Here is a 19,876-nt window from a genome sequence, read left to right on the forward strand (position 1 = left end):
GACTATTTACATCCTTATTTTATTTTTGGTAGAAAAGGGTATTCAGGATTTTACAGATGGATTTAATCAACAGTGCTTCATGAATGTTGTTCAAGGTCTAAAAATGATCACAGTAACCAAGTACACGTGGAAACCAGTTTTGGTCAAGTCCCCTCTGTGGAAACAAGCTGAATGGAGCCACCTCCATACTGGAGATAAGTCAAACTCCCTTTGGCACATGGAGGTGCTGCCAGTGTTGCTTTCCCTTCTCAGGGCCAGAAAAAGAGAAGACTGCAAGAGTGACCAGCAAAATATTCCCGAGACCAACCACTGATCTCTTCGATAGCCAAAGATTAGAGATTAGGTGGAGATAGTAAAATTATGCATACTATTTACAGCCAAACTCTTTTCTCATATGCAGCAGTGGAGAGGGGGAGGAGAGAGGGGGAAGGGACAGTCTCTGCTCACACCACATACAAAAGGAGCTACAGAGTCAACTCTGTTGACATGTGGAAGGCCCTCTTCTGGTAAAGACAATGAGAAATAACAAGAAGAGAACACAAAATGAGAATGCACCAGTGGCACATTCATCATTCACTGGACTGGAGCTGAATGAAAACCACTCTTTGTCTAATCTCCTGCAAACTGCTTTTTAAAGACAGACTTCTTTCAAATTCTACAATTTAGTCCCATTTCTCTATCTTTTGAAGGACACAGAGAGGGAAGCACCTTATCAGAATTCAATTAAAGCCCCCTTTTCAAGTGATTAGGATAACACAAAGGAGTCACTCCTCACTGTGATGTGTAACATTTCATACTTGTAGCAGGAAAATCTCAGCTACACTGCACATTACTTTTGCATGAACCAGTTCTAGACAGAGAGAAGTTAGCAGACTGAAATCAGATAGACATCTGAAAGACAGGAGTGTCCTCAGGATATAGCTTCAGCATATCCTGAATGGCAACCTGTTTCATGGAAGTTTCACTGTTGAATCTCTTGTCTTCCTAAGTTAAAGCAGGTCTTGCTTTTAGTTCTCCAAAGTGCCATCCCCTTATTTTTATTTTAAACTGAAACAGGCATCTCTTTCATCCACTCCCTCCCATCTTTTCAGTTCAACATAACATCCCACCTAGTCATCAAAAAAGAGCTGCAGTGAGTAGGTCAAGTTCCTGGCTTATTCAAAGCAATTTTAGTCCAAAGCACTACAATACACAAAGAAAAAGGGGGTGTCAGTCATTACACAGAGCATCATGCACCATCTTGCATCACTGCCTGCAACTATCAGGAATATCTCTGCCTCTCAGTTAAACAGTGGCTTAAGTTGGAAGAACTGCCTTTTGGGCTAGAGAGCTTAAAAAACAGAAGTAAATATAGTTTCAATTAAAATAGATTAAAAAATTAAAATCAAGCCTTGGATCAGATTTTGCATATAGTCTTGTGATAAACAAATAGGTGCCAATACTATTTCTCCAAAACTGGGACATGAGTGTGCACAGAGGTATGTACACATGTGCCAACACAAACACACACACCAGTGCCAACTGGAATGATAACCCTTTAAAAGGTGCTGTTCCTTTACCTCAAAAGGTAGCCCAGTCCATCCAGGAGATATTTAGTAGTGGCAACATCCCGGAGGTGGCTCTGCCAAGTTTTGTTGGTCCTCCCCCCCACCCTTCCCAATGCCTATGGAGGAATGGGGGCTACGAGAACAGCAAATAAAGTGCAAAATGTTTCTCTTAAGTAGCATGAGGCAGAATGTGGGAGAGGAAGAAGCAATGGTGGCAGCAAGCTTACCATGCCTTTCAGAGAGCACATGAATCAACCCAAATGTGTCACCTCCCCACAAACCAGTGCATAGAGAAGGATTCCCACCTTCTGATGTGCTAAATGAAGAACATCTTTGCCCCCAGGTGTGAATATCAGTGAGAGTCACATTCCCCCCAAAGAGGCAGCGCCTCGGAGTGCGGGTGGATGAACAGTGCAGGACTGCTGAACTCACGACCACAAGTGTGCATACTAGTGTGAAAGATCTTATCACAATGCAAAAAAAAACTGTGGACCCCTCCCCCCTCTTCCCAAACACTTAAGTCAAGCTTGCACATGCCATCTCTTTCACATACAAGGCAAGACCTCTCCTGGAGTAGCTGTGCTTTGCCTCTCTGTACAGGAGGACACCCAAGTGAGTGCAAGTAGCTGGACTGCCTGGGTCGAGTCTGTTGAGTCACAAAAAAGCACAAACCTATAGCTGGGTCACACCAGTCAGTTCATTGAGTCACTTGCTGTACGAAATGCAAGGGGCTGGGAAAGAAAAATCACCCAGAGGGCTGCTTTGGAAGTCACGGCATGAGCAAAGCTTCAGTTTGCAGCTCCAAAGTGAGTTCTCTTCCTGGCTGGGAGGTCATAAAAGTGAGTGAACCACCTGGGAAAGAAAAGCACCAGTGAGTGGCTCCAGGCAAGGGAATGCAGTCCCAAGTGATTGTGTGCAGTTAGGATCTGCAGCTGGGCTACAAGAAAGCCTTCTTTCCCCCAGCCCAGTCGTTCAGTGGTAACATTATGGTGTATATGCTGGAGGTGGCTGGAACTGGTTGATCACTTCGTATTCTGCTGGATAAGGTTCATTCTCTTCCATCTCGGAGAGGAGCTCCAGTGCCTGCTCTTCCTCTTCAGTTGGGTAATGGCGCAGTAGGTTGGCAGCTGTGGCAAGGATGGAGGCCCCACCAGCTCCAGCCACCAGGTAAAAGCTAACGGCAAAGGTAACATACACTTGTGAGCCATGGTACTTTTTGTGCTGCTGCTGCTGCGCAAGGATGAGCTCCGAGGCCCAATAACAAAACCCGATCACAGTGGCACACTGCAGCACTGAGGGCAGAAGCAAGAGAAAAGAATTAGAAACTGTTCCCCAGATTCTAGATTTAGGTATTTTTATCACAAGCATTGCTCAGTGGAATCCGTTTAGCTCTAATGCGACTTCTTAAAAGCTTGTGGATATGGGTAATGTAGCACATAATCCTAGAATGGTAACACATTTACATTTGACTAATTTGAATTTGTGGATGTGCATTTTCTTGTTTCTATGCACAGACATGGAGATTTAAAGATGCAAGCTATTTATCAGACTCCACCACGGATGAGAATGTTCCCGTTTCTCAGCCCCACCCTCTTGCCTGACCTCAGAGGACATCAATGGAGCTTTGCCCAGTTAGTGAGGTTCTTCAGGGAAGACAAAAGGATGACAAAAGAAAACAAAGTAGGTCTCACAAACCTGAGGTCTGCCCAGCCTTGGACTAAATAATGCATGCACAACATATGAGATTTTTCTAGGCAAAATTCCTAAGTCCCAAACCAGAGAACTCAAGGTAAAACTCAAGGCAAAACAAGGTATTTAATTGCTACAACTGTTCTAATATTTTTATTACTATTTATATAGTCTTCAATGTACATACCACTGTATAGAGTAATATAAGCAGAAGGCAGGTCACAGGAATCATAGAATTGTAGAGTTGGAAGGAACCCCAAGGGTCATCTAGTCCAACCCCTTGTAATGCAGGAATCTCAGCTAAAGCACCTATAAGAGGTGACTATCCAACCTCAGCTTAAAAACCTCCAAAGGAGAGTCTACTGCCTTCTGGGGGAGTCTGGTCCACTTTTGAACAGCTCTTACTGTCATAAAGTTCTTCCAGGTGTTTAGTCAGAATCTCCTCTTTTGTAACTTGAAGCCACAGGTTCAGGTCCTACCCTCTGGAGCGGGAGAAAACAGGCTTGCTCCATCTTCCATTGGGCAGCCCTTTAGATATTACCAATACGCTTCTTAAATTATGGCACCTAGAACCAGACACAGTACTCCAGATGTGGTCTGATGACAGAATATAGCATTACTATTACTTCCCATGAGCTGGACACTATACTTCCATTGATGTGGCCTAGATTAGCATTAGTGCCTTTTTTCTGCATCTCATGGTTGACTCATGTTAGGCTTGCGGTCTACTAAGACCCCTAGATCCTTATCACATGTACTACTGACAAGCCAAGTGTCCCCTAACGTATATTTGTGCAGCTGGTTATTCTTGCCCAAGTATAAGTAAAGGTAAAGGGACCCCTGACCATTAGGTCCAGTCGTGACCGACTCTGGGATTGCGGTGCTCATCTCGCTTTACTGGCCGAGGGAGCCGGCGTACAGCATGACTACAGCATGTGGCCAGCATGACTAAGCCTCTTCTGGTGAACCAGAGCAGCGCACGGAAACGCCGTTTACCTTCCCAACGGAGCGGTACCTATTTATTTACTTGCACTTTGACGTGCTTTCGAACTGCTAGGGTGGCAGGATGCCCAAGTACAGAACCTTGCATTTGTCCCTACTAAAATTTATTTTGTTAGTTTTGGCCCATTCTCCAATCTGTTAAGGCCATCTTGAATCCCTGTGTATTCTTCTTGACATAGGAATGGGTAGCAGAGGGAGAATGTGCAGATGGAATTGTGTTTTGGTTCGGTTAAAAGGCAAGAGGTTCATAGAAAAGGAGGGTTTGGATGAGGAGAGAGGTGGCACTCCAAAGGAACCAACCTAGAATACAATTTAGCAGCCACACGGGTCTAGAGAAATTGCAGAGGCCATGAGTAAACTATGAACCAACCACATGGGCAACCCCTTTTTGAACCATGGCTTGCAAGCATAAGCTTCAGGTGCCCAACACAGTAAACGGAGCAGATCAATCCCCTTTATCATTACCTGTGAGGATGTGGGCAAATGCGTAACGTCGTGTGATCTTCAGTGCAGGATGCTTTGGTCCAAACACATCCAACAGGAAAGCTGAAAGGCTGCATATGATTCCCAAGAAGCAGAAGGCAGCAATAACCCGAAGCAACAACACTGTCTGGGGGTTCATGCAGTACTCTGCGTGGGGGGAGGGGAGAGAGAGAGAGAGAATTCAAAGTTAGATTTCACACATGTAATTTACTATTCCTAAGACGAGCTGCTTCCTAGAGCATTCTGAGAATTAAACATATTAGTCTGTAGCTGTGCCAGGATTTACGTGGTGCTTGGCATTCTTTCCACGTTATCTACACAATATAAATTCTGCATCTATGATGGGCTAGGCCAGGGGTCTGCAACCTGCGGCTCCGGAGCCGCATGTGGCTCTTTTACACCTTTGCCGCGGCTCCGGGGCGGATACTAGCGAGGGGAGGAGGCGCATTGTGCTCCCCGACACTCGCCACTGTGGCGGGCGCTGTACTGGCTGTGACATCGCATGGGGGCGGTGTGTGCGTTAGTCACGCACCGCCCTGACGTCACCTTCCCGCCCGCTGTCAGATCGTGGCTCCGGAGATATATTTGTTTTAAATGTTGCAATGGTTTTGCGGCTCCCAGTTTTTTCCCCCTTCAGAAACGGGTCCAAGTGGCTCTTTTTGTCTTAAAGGTTGCAGACCCCTGGGCTAGGCAGAAGTGAGGCTGTTCTTGTCCATACAGCTTAAAGCAGTTTTGCATTTGTTAGCTGAAGATGATGAATTGCCAATGGCATGCTGAAGACAAAAATAAAAGTTGTCACCATTTTAATGAAGTATTATAATATTGCTGGATCAAGTTCTATGTGCCATGCTGATCAAACTGCTTGACACCTCTATCATAAGAGCACAGATGTGAAAATATTGTAATCTGATGTGGGCTTTAAACAAAGACAAACCTTTTCTTCTGTGGATAAAAAGGAACCTCTCTCTTCCAGACTCACCAAGGGTTATTGCCAAAAGTCACTGCGCAAGCTGAATAACTTCTGCTCATGGAACATAATTTGCCCTCATACTCCATTTCCCGCCCCCTAAATCAGCTCTGATGCTTCCCTCAACCCTTTGGAGGAGTGAAGGTAGTCATAGGGAAAAGAAGGGAAAGTTTAATTGTGGAAGCAGTATTAGTTCTGCTCTGTGATGACTTCATTTAATGGATACAACCACAAAACAAAGGACAAACAAGCCTTATCTGGTCTTATTTAATGGCTGCGTAGTCCAGCACATATTTGATAAATGAGACAGCTTTTTCCTTGAATACATCACTGACATATCAGTCCCCTTTGTTTGAAATGGGAATTATGCCCAACCTCCCAGGGTTCTGTGGGAAAGACTATTAAATAGCACTTTTAATATCCAATCACTTTACAAGTAGCATATTGGTTATGCGAGAGCACATTTTGCACTATACCATCAGAAACAGACCACATTTTACAGAAATAAAAGTACTGGGATATCATCCAGTCATTTATAAAAGCCTTCACAAAAAACACAACACACTTTTCAAGCTATATTCCACAACCTTGAGGATCACAGATGTTCTTTCTTGCTTTAAATAAAAATCATTTTGAGAGAATCCAACGACAGAGGAGATGCACTACAGAAATTTACAGAAATCTTACAATTTTGGATCGGCTACATTAATAACAAATAAAATGAACTTGGGGAACTTGCTGCTCTAAAATCACATTATTTGCCATTGGCACAAGCAGAGTTACTCTATTATAGGTTTGTTGCAAGATTCCATCATAGACTGCTTCTAACTGGATTCCAGCAGGATGTCTTTCTCAGTCTCAGGTTTTTTCCAGCTTCCCCCATGGTTGGGAACTTCTTTCTAGGCTTGCATTGATTTGATAATGTTGATCACCTAATATTTCAGCCATTCTGACCCACAAAAGGACTTACTTTAGTCCAAAAGCCTCGTACATTCTATTTCCTCAAGGACATTTTCTATAAGTTTAACAATGGTTTTTCTTGTTGCTCTTCGCAGCTTACAAGATTGCTACGGGTTCCCTAAAACATAGGAAGGGAATACCCAACACAAATAACTTGATCCAAAATATACAAAGAGGTGGAGATCAAGCTAGGTTAGGTGGCAGGAGGGTGCTGTGTGTTACTTGAACAGGTTGTGGTAGCCATGTTGAATTCTTATTTGAACAACTGTCTGAAAAACTGACATTCTCCTCCAATGCCATCATTTAAAACTCATTCCAAAACTCATGTTTGCCATACTGCATGGAGTGGGGAGAAGGGAGCTGCTGTTTAGAAGTAAACAAAAAGCCTCCTGGGCTCTGAAACTCATTTCACAGTACAGTAGGCCAGCCACTTATGGTTCTGGGGGTGTGTGCGCCAAGGCAAACTCATCCAAAGTTGGGAATCCCTGAACTGTCCCGCTACCACAAGGGGCTCTGAGACAGTTGCAGAAAGGCCCTGGGAAGCTCTCAGGGCCCTCCTGTGATCTTTGAAGAGCCTGGGAATCAAGGAAAACCCGCTGGGTGTACGGGTGGGTCAGTGAGTGAAAATACATGGAGGAGAGAATTGAGCGCACTCTGTTTATTTATTTATTTCTCCCCACCCACATAATGTTATGTTCATGTAAGCAAAGTGAGTGCAAGTTGTGGGCTTACCATACCCTGGATTCTGGCCTAAGTCACACACATGTTAGAATAATCTTTTGGTCACCTGCAGTGCCTGCTTATCCAAAACAAGAGCCTTCTATTGCTCCGGAAAGGATAATCACTCAGATTCATTCTAGCTTATACAGTGGTACCTCAGGTTAAGTACTTACCGTATTTTTCGCCCTATAGGACGCACTTTTTCCCCTCCAAAAATGAAGGGGAAATCTGGGTGCGTCCTATGGGGCGAATGCAGGCTTTCGCTGAAGCCTGGAGAGCGAGAGGGGTCGGTGCGCACCGACCCCTCTCGCTCTCCAGGCTTCAGGCAGACATCCGCAGCGTGGGGAGCCTTGCAGGAGTTCCCCGCAAGGCTCCCCACGCTGCGGATAGCAGCCTGCCGCCCAGCGCGAGGGGCGCCCTGAAGCAGAGCGCCCCCCGCGCCAGGCAGACATCGGCCAGCCCCACAAGCTCGGGGGACAGCAGGGAGGCGCAGCACCGCCATCCTGCTGTTCCTCGACCTGGTTCTGTTTCCCCGACCTGCTTTTGGGGGGGGAAATAAAGGGAATTTCCCCCCCCTTTATTTCCCCCCAAAAAAACTAGGTACGTCCTATGGGACGGAGCGTCCTATGGGACGAAAAATACGGTAATTCGTTCCGGGGGTATGTACTTAACCTGAAACTGTTCTTAACCTGAAGAACCGCTTTAGCTAATGGGGCCTCCTGCTGCTGCCGCACCGCTGGAGCACAATTTCTGTTCTCATCCTGAAGCAAAGTTCTTAACCTGAGGTAATATTTCTGGGTTAGTGGAGTCTGTAACCTGAAGCGTATGTAACCTGAAGGGTATGTAACCCAAGGTACCACTGTATTGGGCTAGAATAACTACTTGTCTGGGCAGCAAGGGTTACTTCCAGGTGACATGGCAAGGGAGCGTTTGTCAACTGGGAGGGAGCCGATTCCTTTTTCTTTAAAGCTACAAATCTAACAAAAAAGACAAACGTGTGGGAGGGCAAGCAAGGAGGAATTTTCATGGACTATTTGCTTTTGCAGACCTCTTTGTAGGGGTCTTTAAAACTGAACCCACAGTGCTTTATCTTCTTAAATGTGAAAACTGAAAAGTCCTGAGAAGTGTAGTTATTTCCATGTTATTAAAATTTAAAATAAAATTTAAAAAACATAAAGTTCCTCACATTTTCCATCCTTTCTGCAAAGAGCTAGAAACAATTAAAAAAATGAAACAGGGATTCTGAGATTTCTAAAGGAGCCCAGAAACTACCTAGACTTTCTTCAACATCTGTTGGATGCAGATCCTCCCAAGACGACAGGCTGTTTCATGGCAGCTTCTTCATGACAATGAGCACCATAAAAAACAGTTTAGTAAGATATACTGTGCTTTGTTTCAGATCAATTCATTTGCATCTAGCGCAGCAGCCACATAATCTAATACCAAAGGCATATTTACTTGGAACCGGATGTATAAAGCTAAAACACCACAGTACTAGCCATACCAGAATGAATCAGCCTCATTTGAATATGAAATCAAATTCCTCTTGCTCCCATTAAGAGAACTATGGCATGTATCAGCTGTTCATAGCAGGGACATAGTGGGGGGGGCGGTTTGGGGGAGGGGGCGCTGCTCACGATGCCCTCCTCAAGCCAGCCCTGTGTGGCTTTGTGAGGGTGGCATGAGAAGGACCCCAGCCTCAGCAAATGGCTGTTATGTCCTTCTCAAGTGCCCTCCTCAAGCAGCTTTGAGAGGAGCATTTCCATGGCACTCTGGCCACCAGAGTGATGCCTGACACAGTGGACTCCATTTGCCCTCAGGGAGTGTGTGTAAAAAGGATGCCACAGCCATGTGCCCTTTGATCCAGATTGAAGTCTAGGGTCATTCTGCCCTCCCCGAGCGCTCCAGGGCGCCGTGGGAGCATGCTCCACTGCTGGTTCATAGTGCACTGCAAAGTAACAAAAGTAAAAAGGTAAAAGGCGCAGACGCGGGTGGTGCTGTGGTCTAAACAACTGAGCCTCTTGGGTTTGCCAATTGGAAGATCAGAGGTTCAAATCTGCATGGCAGTGGTGAGCTCCTGTTGCTCTATCCCAGCTTCTGCCAACAAAGCAGTTCGAAAACATACCAGTACAAGTAGATAAATAGGTACCTAAGTGATGTTTCCGTGTGTTCTGGCACCTGTCACAGTGTCCCGTTGTGCCAGAAGAGGCTTAGTCATGCTGGCCACATGACCCGGAAAGCTGTCTGTGGACAAACACCGCCTCCCTTGGCCTGAAGCGAGATGCGCACCACACCCAATAGTCACCTTTACCTTTTTACCTTTACCGCAAAGCAACTGATACAAAAAAGCAAACCAACCAGCCCAGATCCAAAGCGCTTACAGTCTAAACACTGAGAGTGGCGTAGACAAAGGGAGGGGAGAAAGGAGAGAGGCATACTCTACAAGGGATGAATAAGAGTCACTGCAATTATTCACACAAAGGCTTCATTTCAGTTAGGTATGAGAGGGTTTAAGTAACATGCATCATGGAAACCTTGGGTTTCATGGAGGTTATGGAAAGAAGACAGGTGGTACAATATATGTTATATATAGGCAAGCCCACATGCATCAGGGTCCTCTTCCCACTGATTCCCCATGTTCCTGTTGCCCAGGCATAGGCAAACTCTGCCCTCCAGATGTTTGGGGACTACAACTCCCATCATCCCTGACCACTGGTCCTGGTAGCTAGGGATGATGGGAGTTGTATTCCCAAAACATCTAGAGGGCAGAGTTTGCCTATGCCTGCTGTTGCCCAACTGACTAGCCAGAATAGCTGAGAGATACTGCTCAGCTATTTCTGTGCTAATCAGCTTGGTGGCAGAAAGGTGCATGACGGCATCTCCTCACCGCTGATGGTGAGATGAGGTGTGGGTGAAAAAGAGAGGGGTGGAAGGGATGCCTGACCCACAGGCTACATGTGCCTTCAACCCACCATCTATGATTGCATGGTCGGTGCCATTGGAAGCAAAGAGGTTGCCTGGCCCTGTAGGTGTTCTGGAATTTTCAGGCACAGTAGACAGTGTGAGTAAATGGAATAAATTGCTTTGGCAGTTGTAGAACTGGAGCAGCAAAGATAACTAACCAAGGTACTCAAAGGCACCTATTTTAACAGTAGGAAACTACTTTGCCTGCTAGAAGAGAGCTGTGTTGGAGTTGGAACTTAACGAGTTAAGTTTCTCCCATGATGCCACACCATTCTGACGTCACTTTTCGAAGCTCGGGAGGAGCTTGGGCAAAGATTGCCAGTCCCACTCTGTGTTCCGTGGGGAACAGACGTAGCCTGTAATGGCGGAGAGGAGCCCAGGAAATCCCTGGGGGAAATGTCGGAATAAATGCTGTAAATAGACAAACCGGTGCTATGTGTGTTTGTCTGGAAGTTGAAGCAAGCTGGTGACAGTTCTACACCGCTGTGCGAAGCTCTGCTGAGCCGTGACTGAGTGGCGCAGCTGAGGGAAGCGCGCCGGACCGGGAAGTCATAAATCGCTAATCGAGGTTCGTAAATCAATTAGCGGGGGTCACGGCTAATAACCAAAGGTCACAGGTTATGGGCCCATAAATCATCGCTTGTAAAACTGTCACGGAAGATACTGCCGGGAGCTGTAAAATCTGAGGTGTCGAGCAGAGACGGCAGGAAGAGCAGGCAGAGGCAAACAAACAAGCTGCGAGACGCAGAGAAGTGCCTGTGTTGCTGAGAACTGCGCAGAGCTGAGGTATCGTTTCTCCAGGGAGAAAAGCCAGTGGAGCTGACGTTATTGTAAGTACAGCTTGGGGCCCCCTTGGGAGAACGGAAGGAGATGGCAGAGAGCCAGGATGTACCGGTGGAAAAGCTCACTCTAAAGAGTTGGGCAACCTGGAGGCAAAGAATAAAGGGGTGGTTCCTGGTCCATGGGCTTTGGGAAGCAAGCCAGAGGGAGCCACTACCACCACCACCCAGCGCTAAAGCGGCTGGAGACGTTGCAGGCTGTGAGGCTGCGTTGCCTGAAGATAGCCAGCAGAAAATGCAAAGAGAGCTGGAGTTGCTCAAGGCATGCGTTGATGCATCACTGAGACCCCACTTAGAGGGTGTGAAATCAGCGTGGGCTGCCTGGAATATACTGAAGGGTTTGTGTCAAGCTTCAGCGGGAGGCCAGAGCCCTGCAGACGCTGGACTAGAAGCCCCTGTTCCTGATGATTTAGCCTCAAGGAGTGCTAGTGAGCAAGTCGGGGGGGCGGAAAGTTCCAAAGGCGAGTTTGAAAAGTTTTCAGACTTCCGGTCGGTGCCAGCGCTTAATGGCGGTCCTAGCTCCGAGCTCCGGAGAAGGACTGCTTCGCAAGTTCGGGTCTTACCCGCTACGGCAAGCGGGGGACCCCTAAAATCCCAGGCGCTGAAGCCTGAGAACAAGGAGACTCGGTGGGCACCTTTGCGCCCCCCGGTACCGTGAAAGAGCCTTTTTAAAGGCTACGGATCGACATCGGGAGTGAGCGCGGTGCTGAGAGTCGCTACCCAGCCTGCGAAGTGAAGCCGCGTCGCCATAAGCGGAGAGCGCCGATTCCTTCCTGAAAAGAAAATTTGGACTGATTCCCCGTGAGTAAGAGCTGAAAAATAACCGGGACTTTTTGATTCTTAAAAATTGGGCTAAAAACGGGGGAGATTTAAACAAAGGAAGTCTGCCTCCCCCCGACTGCATGAAAGCGAAAGCAACGGAGCTCTAAACCTGCATCCGTTTAAACCCGCTCTTTGATCAGCCAAACCGGACATTTAAACCTTTGATCTCCCCTCTAGCAAGCAGAGCAGAGGGGAGGTGAATTTGACCAATAACTGCATGATTTATTTGGGGAAAAAACCTCTGCTGTCTCATCTATTTGAAAGTACGAAACGGTCTGCCTCTTCAGTACACCGAACTGACTTTTTCCTGTGAAGTGATACTTTGATACAAAGTTTCCACAGTGCCTGACTACTGTATATCATAAGAAGAAACAGTTTAAATTGGGCAACTGTGGCAATTTGAAGTTATAAGCATTTGGCAACATTGACTTTGACTGTGTTAATCTCCTTTTTTCTTACTTTTTGGACTGTCTCCTCTGTTTCTGTATCTGGAAATTTTGCTCTTTGGCCATTTTGATTTGCTCCCTCTAGAGGACAAAGTAAAGCTCGGCACGGCTTAAGACAGTGGAATTTTCCAAGGGAGAATAAATCCCGTGGGAATTGACCTTGACATGAGTGGCCCACAAGAAGAGATAGTCACAAGAGCCAAGATCAAGCAACAACAACAACAACAACAGTTGCAGCTGCAACAGGCAAAGAAAAGAGGCTCAATCTCAGGCGCAACAGCCGGATCAGCAGGAACAACAGGTCAGGACAAAGGAGCAGCCGTTTCTATGGAAGCTGTGACAGAGGCCCTGCTTAAGATAAACCAAACTCTGGAGTCTTTGACAAAACAGACTTCAGAGAACACACAAAAATTAACAGAAATATCAGCAAGATTAAACCAGAATACAGAATCTATAAATAAATTGGTAGAGGAAAACGCCACCACGCGCCAAATTGCCGAAGAGGCCAAAGCCACTGCTGGAGAGACACAGGAGAAATTAGAGCCGCTTGCCAAGAAGGTCTATGAGCATGATGCAACTTTGGCCTTGTGGGAGTTACAGAGGAAAGAGAGAAACTTAAAATTAAGACTGATTCCGGAGAATGAAAGAGACAGCCTTGTGGAATATTTGACACGGGAGTTTGCGGATTGCTGGGACCTTGAGGAAGACGAATTCAAAATTACGACTGCCTTTAGACTGGGTAAAAAGCAAGATAGAAAGACACCGAGAGACTGTCTGATTACACTTAGATCCAAGGAGGAAAGAGACAAAATACTAGGATTACACTTTGAAAAGGCCTTGCAAATTGGAAATTCAGCTGTACAGATCTTTAAAGACATCCCAAAATACATTTTGGATTTAAGAAACTTCTACAAGGACTTGGTTCTCTTGCTAAAGAAGAATTCTATCCGTTTCAGGTGGGAGTTCCCACAAGGACTGTCATTCGACTACAAGGCAAAGAAAGTGAAAATAAAGACAATTCAAGATAAAGACAAATTTTTGGCAAGATACCAGGAGGACTTACAGAAGGGGACTGTGGACGCACTTGCAGAACAGAGGAGAGCACTGGATATCCTGAATCTCTCGTTTGGACAAAAACCACCACCATCAGAAGAAGAGCAACAACTTGGAGCTGTTGGAGGAGCCTTAGGAAAATAACAAGATGGCTCTGCAATTCCTTAGTTGGAATTGTAATGGGCTCAATGGGCCTTTGAAGAGAAGACAAGTATTTCATATACTGAATAGAGAACAATTGGACTTGATATGTTTACAAGAAACTCACATAACCAGAGCCCATAGGAGATTACTTTCAAATAAAAGGCTAGGACAAGAATTTATTTCATCAGACAAAGTTAAGAAGAGAGGAGTTGTAATATATGTGAAGGAGAAATGGGCTCCAAAAATGATATTCAAAGATGAACAAGGGAGATATTTGGCTGTGGAGATACAAGTACAAGGAGAAAAATTCTTAGTTGTTGGAATTTATGCACCAAATGAAGGCAAATCCGACTTCTTTAAGAGACTCCATGAAACTTTGATGGACTATCTGGATTACAATATGATAATTATGGGAGACATGAATGGCGTGGTCTCCACTAATATGGACAAGGCACAAAGACTTACAGTCACCAAAGAAGGGAGACTCCCTAAGACTTTTTTCGAAATGACTGAAAACATGGACTTGATAGATATTTGGAGAACAAGGAATCCTCTGGAGAGAGAGGGAACCTTTTTCTCCCAAGCAATGATGACCTGGACCAGAATCGATCAAATCTGGGTTACTAGTGGATTGGCTCCAAAGATTAAGAAAGTGGAAATCTGCCCAAAAACTTGCTCCGACCATAACGCCGTGAAGATGGAGATGAAACTCACAATAACTGGTCAATTTAGATGGAGAATGAATGACACCCTCTTTCGAGATAAGGAGATTCTCACGAAGGCCCAAAAGACCCTAAAAGACTATTTTGAAATAAACTTGAGGACCGACGTGGAGAAAAGAGTGATCTGGGACGCAAGTAAAGCGGTGATGAGAGGATTTTTGATTCAACAAAATTCAATAAAGAGGAAAAAACAAAATGAGAAAAAAGAGAAGATTCTGGAAATGATAAAGGAAGGAGAGAGGAAATTAAGAACAAAACCAAAGTCTCAGGACATTTTAAGAGAGATCAAATTATATCAAACACAATATATGGAATTGATGAACCAAGAGATTGAATGGAAGATAAGGCAAATGAAGCAAAAGACTTTTGAATCAGCAAATAAATGTGGCAAACTTTTGGCATGGCAACTGAAGAAAAGGCAGAAACTAAATACAGTTACAAGCCTAGAGGTGGATGGAAAGAACATATCCAAACCCAATGAAATCAGAAATTGCTTTTTAAGTTATTTCAAAAAACTCTACACCCAAGGCCCACAAAATGAAGAAGATATAGACAAATTCCTTGGAAAATATGGACTACAAAATATCTCTCATCAAAGTAAGATGGACTTGAACCAGAGAATCTCAGAACAAGAGATAGAGGCTGCCATTCAGAATATGCAACTGGGCAAATCTCCGGGACCAGATGGACTGACTTCCAGATACTACAAATCGCTGAAGGAATGGTTGGCTCAACCACTAAGAGAAGTTTGCAATGAGATCCTTGAGGGAAAAAAGGCACCTGAATCGTGGAAAGAGGCATATATTTCACTCATACCAAAGTCAGAGACTGAAAAGACCCAACTCAAGAACTACCGCCCAATATCTCTGCTTAATGTGGATTACAAAATTTTTGCAGACATTTTGGCAAAAAGATTTAAAAGAGTTTTGATGGAGAAGATTCATAAAGACCAAGCAGGCTTTCTCCCTAAAAGACACCTAGCAGACAATGTAAGGAATGTAATAGATATTTTGGAAAAGTTAGAGGTGAACATAAACACTAAGGCAGTATTGATCTTTGTGGATGCGGAGAAAGCCTTTGATAATATTTCTTGGAGTTTTATGAGGAAGAATCTTCATGGGATGGGGGTAGGCCAGGGTTTTGAGAATGGTATGGCTGCAATATATTCTGAACAAAAAGCCAAACTGATTGTAAACAATGTTGTGACTGAGGAACTTAAGATAGAAAAAGGAACACGACAGGGGTGCCCGATTTCCCCATTACTTTTTATTTCTGTTCTGGAGGTGTTGCTGAATATGATAAGAAATGACCAGCAGGTCAAAGGTGTGCAGGTCGGAGCTAAACATTATAAGTTAAGAGCGTTCGCAGATGACCTAGTATTGACTTTGCAAGAGCCAAACACTAGTACGAAAAGGGTTTTAGAAATAATACAACAGTTTGGCCAGGTAGCTGGATTTAAGTTGAACAAGCAAAAAACCAAAGTTTTAGGGAAAAACCTAACAGATATGGAAAAGGAGAAATTCCAAGAGGAAACAGGTTTGACTGTGGTCAAGAAGGTCAAATACCTAGGGGTTTACTTAACATCTAAGAATCAGAATTTGTATAAGGACAACTATGAAAAATGTTGGTCAGAAATTAAAAAAGATTTAGAAATATGGTCAAATTTGAAACTGTCAATGTTAGGCCGAATTGCAGTAATTAAAATGAATGTATTGCCTAGAATGTTATTTTTGTTTCAGACCTTGCAGATTATTGATAAGATGGAATGTTTTAAGAGGTGGCACAAAGATATTTCGAAATTTGTCTGGCAGGGCAAAAAGCCCCGAATTAAATTTAAAATATTGACAGATGTTAAAGAAAGAGGGGGTTTTGCCCTGCCGGACCTAAAATTGTACTATGAGGCAGCAGCTTTTTGCTGGCTCAAAGAATGGATGCTCCTCGAGAACACGGACATCTTGGATCTGGAAGGTTTCAATAACGCTTTTGGTTGGCATGCATATCTTTGGTATGATAAAGTTAACAGTGCCTTTAAAAATCACATTGTCAGAAAAGCATTGTTTAATGTTTGGATAAGATATAAAGATCTATTGGAAAACAAAACCCCTAGATGGGTGTCACCGGTGGAGGCTAAAGCAGTGAAGAAACTCAATATGGAGGTCGGATGGCCGAAGTATTGGGAAATTTTAGAACAGGATGGAGATAAGTTCAAACTACAAAGTCAGGAGAAATTGAAACATAAAGTAGAAAATTGGTTCCAATATCGCCAAATAATGGAATTTTTTAAACAGGACAGGAAAGTCGGTTTCCAGGTGGAAAAATCAAAATTAGAAACCGAACTGTTAGAACCCAATACTAAGAATTTATCTAGAATGTACAACTTGTTGTTGAAATGGAACACACAGGATGAAACAGTTAAATCGGCTATGATTAAGTGGGCTCAGGATGTTGGACATAACATTATGTCAGCTGACTGGGAATGGTTATGGAACACCGGTATAAAATTTACGGCATGTAATGCCTTAAAGGAAAACATTATGAAAATGGTATACAGGTGGTACATGACCCCAGTCAAGCTGGCAAAAATCTATCATTTGCCCGATAACAAATGTTGGAAGTGTAAAGAGACTGAAGGTACCTTTTATCACCTTTGGTGGACATGCCCGAAGATTAAGGTCTTCTGGGAAATGATCTATAATGAAATGAAAAAGGTACTTAAATGTACCTTTTCTAAAAAACCAGAGGCCTTTCTCTTGGGCATTGTCGGCCAATTGGTGACAAAGAAAGATAGAGCTTTTTTCATGTATGCCACAACAGCAGCAAGAATACTCATCGCAAAGTATTGGAAGACACAAGATTTACCCACTTTGGAAGAATGGCAGATGAAAGTGATGGACTATATGACACTGGCCGAGATGACAGGCAGAATCCGTGACCAACGAAAAGAGACGGTGGAAGAAGAATGGAGAAAATTTAAAAGCTATCTTAAGGACTACTATAAACTTAATGAATCTTAAAATGCCGTGGTTTCCAGAAACAAAGGGGTACAGAGATATAAGGTTAGATTATAAAAGAGGACTAAGATGATAGAGATTGGAAAGTAACAATTGGGAGTTGCTAGTTGAACTATGGACATTGGGATGCAGAGAGGGGGGGTATGGGGAAGTCCAAGAAAAGAGGTTTATGAAAATATGTTTGAAACTATACGTGTATGTTTGTCATTTTTAGTGTTTGTCTGTTTTTCTTAAAAATGCTGTAAAACCAATAAAAATTTTATAAAAAAAAAACAAAGGCGAGTTTGAAAAGTTTTCCACTGAACCTGCTGGAATGAAGAGCAGCTTCAGGGAGGGCGAGGCTGGTGGGAGGCGCCGTTCCAGAAGAAGGAAGGCCAAGCCAGCTGGGAGCCCCAGGCAGTGTTTTTCCACTGGAGTTCGTCTTTGCTACGTGTGTAAAACTCCAGGACATTTGCGGCGTGATTGCCCCCACCGGAGCAGAGAGGCAAGACAGGATGTTGTCAAGGACACTTTTCATGGGAACCAGTCGGGTTTCCATGGCAACCAGCCTGGGAGAGCAGCCAGGCATGGGACTGAGGCTGGTGGACGTGCCAGGTGCCAGGAAGGGACTTATCAGATCACGGCTAGTCTGGCGTTGGATGAAGACAGCCGTGGGACAAGGACAGAGGAGCTGAGTTTCGTTATTGACTCTGCAGCTAATCGCAATATGATTCCAGAGACACCTGCTGTCGAGAGGTGGAACTGCACGGCAATTCCTGCCGGGAAATCTGTACTGTTTGCAAATGGACAGAAAGGAAATCTAACTAACTTTGTAAATCTGCATTTTCGTATTTTACAGGAAACGCTGGAGTGTTGTACCGTTCCTGGGATGCACCACTGTCTTTTATCTGTGCCGTATCTACTGAAAAAGGGATTCACGGTTTGTTTTCAGGATGATGTGTGCACAATCTCCAAAGGAGGGAGGGTGCTTGCCAAGGTTAAAAAGGGGCAGAATGATCTCTTCATTCTTAAAACGTCTCTGGAGGGTGATGGGAAGGTTAAGAAAGCACAAGCACTGCGTGCTACAATTCCCAAACATGATGAATGTGTCCACATTTGGCATGCTAGGACGGCACATAGTTCAGTAGAAGAACTACAGGTGCTGCCGGAGGTTTCTAAAGGGTGTGAGATTTTAGAATGTGGACATGCTGTAAGTTGTGAAACTTGCAAGCTGGCAAAGATAAAAGGATGCAGTTATCCAAAAGTTGAGAGGACAACCACTAGGCCTTTTGAACAAATTCACGTAGATTTGTGGGGTCCTGTAAAAGAACCAAGTCTGGGAGGGTCAAGGTATCTGCTCTCGATGCAGGATAATTTTACACAGAATTCCTGGACACACGGTCTCAAATCCAAGGACGATGCAGCACAGCTGCTCAAACGTTGGATTGAGGAGGTGGAAGTAAAGTTTTCCACCAAAGTGCAAGCTGTCACAAGTGACAGGGGGGCTGAGTTTACAGGTTCTGCTTTGCAGAAGTACTTTCGCAAGAAAGGGATACGTCACACAGTGACTTCACCCAATCAGAGGGGGCAAGCAGAGCTGAAGTGTCAGGCTCTGGTTAAAACTGCACAGGTGTTGCTGAAAGATTCTGGGTTACCTCCAAGGTTTTGGCTGGAGGCAATCAAGTATGTGAGCTTCACCTGGAATCGCACCTACAATTCAATGGTAGGGGACACACCGTTTGGGCTGTTGCATGGCAGGAAACCCCAGATTCATTTTTTGCGTATGTTTGGGTCAAGTGCGTCTGTGTCAGTACCTGCTGCGTTGCAGGGGCCAGATGGATCCAAGTTCCGGAAAATGATCTTCTGTGGGTATGAGCCAACAGCGAATGCGTGGAGGTTTGCATTTCCATCAGGTGATCAGAGTAAGTTACTGATCAGCAAGCACGCTGAGTTCTATGAGCAGGATGAAAAGTCAAAACCTGCTTCAAAGCGTGATGTTCTTTCAGAATGTCTTTCTGATTCAGAACAGGAAGATTCTGAGGAGGAGGAAGAAGAAACTGATGATGATGACGATCAGGTAACTGACCAAAGTCAGGAACAGGAGGAGGTATCTGTAATTTCTCCTCAGGTTAAGAGAACACCCAAAAGCGAGCCCAGTTCTCCGGTGAGTGTAATGGAGAGGGTTCGAAAGCGTTTTAAGTCAGAGGGGGAATCCCGTGAGGCTGAGGACACAGGTCCTGAGGGCAGTGAGTCAGAGGAAACATCTGAGTTTGTGCCCGGGAGGTCCAGTCGCTCAACGAAGGGCATTCCGCCGGAAAGGTACCAAGCAACAAGTGCGTGGGCCTGGTTCGCACAGTGTGATTCTGGGAGTGTTGAAGGGGTTCAACAGGTGCCTGGGAAAGATGTTGGGAAGGAGCACAAGGCAAAGGGAAAGGTGTTGAACTCAAAAGGGTCTTGTCAGAAGGTGCGGCAAGGGAGGGTGTTGGAGTTGGAACTTAACGAGTTAAGTTTCTCCCATGATGCCACAC

General features: G+C 44.7%; 1 protein-coding gene across 3 annotated transcripts in view; it reads right to left on the reverse strand.

The window, feature by feature from the left end:
- TMEM127 (transmembrane protein 127) overlaps window positions 1-19,876 on the reverse strand; it is a 24,251-nt gene continuing 4,375 nt past the window's right edge. For all 3 annotated transcript variants that reach the window (XM_083514454.1, XM_083514453.1, XM_083514452.1), the window contains exons 3-4: window positions 4,704-4,868; window positions 1-2,839 (exon numbers count right to left, since the gene is read on the reverse strand). In XM_083514454.1, the coding sequence (XP_083370580.1) occupies window positions 2,532-2,839; window positions 4,704-4,868 (473 nt within the window). In that variant the 3' untranslated portion in view covers window positions 1-2,531. The remainder of the gene's footprint in view (window positions 2,840-4,703; window positions 4,869-19,876) is intronic.

Source organism: Podarcis liolepis (assembly GCF_965112155.1).
Source record: "Podarcis liolepis genome assembly, chromosome: 7".
NCBI lineage: Eukaryota > Metazoa > Chordata > Lepidosauria > Squamata > Lacertidae > Podarcis > Podarcis liolepis.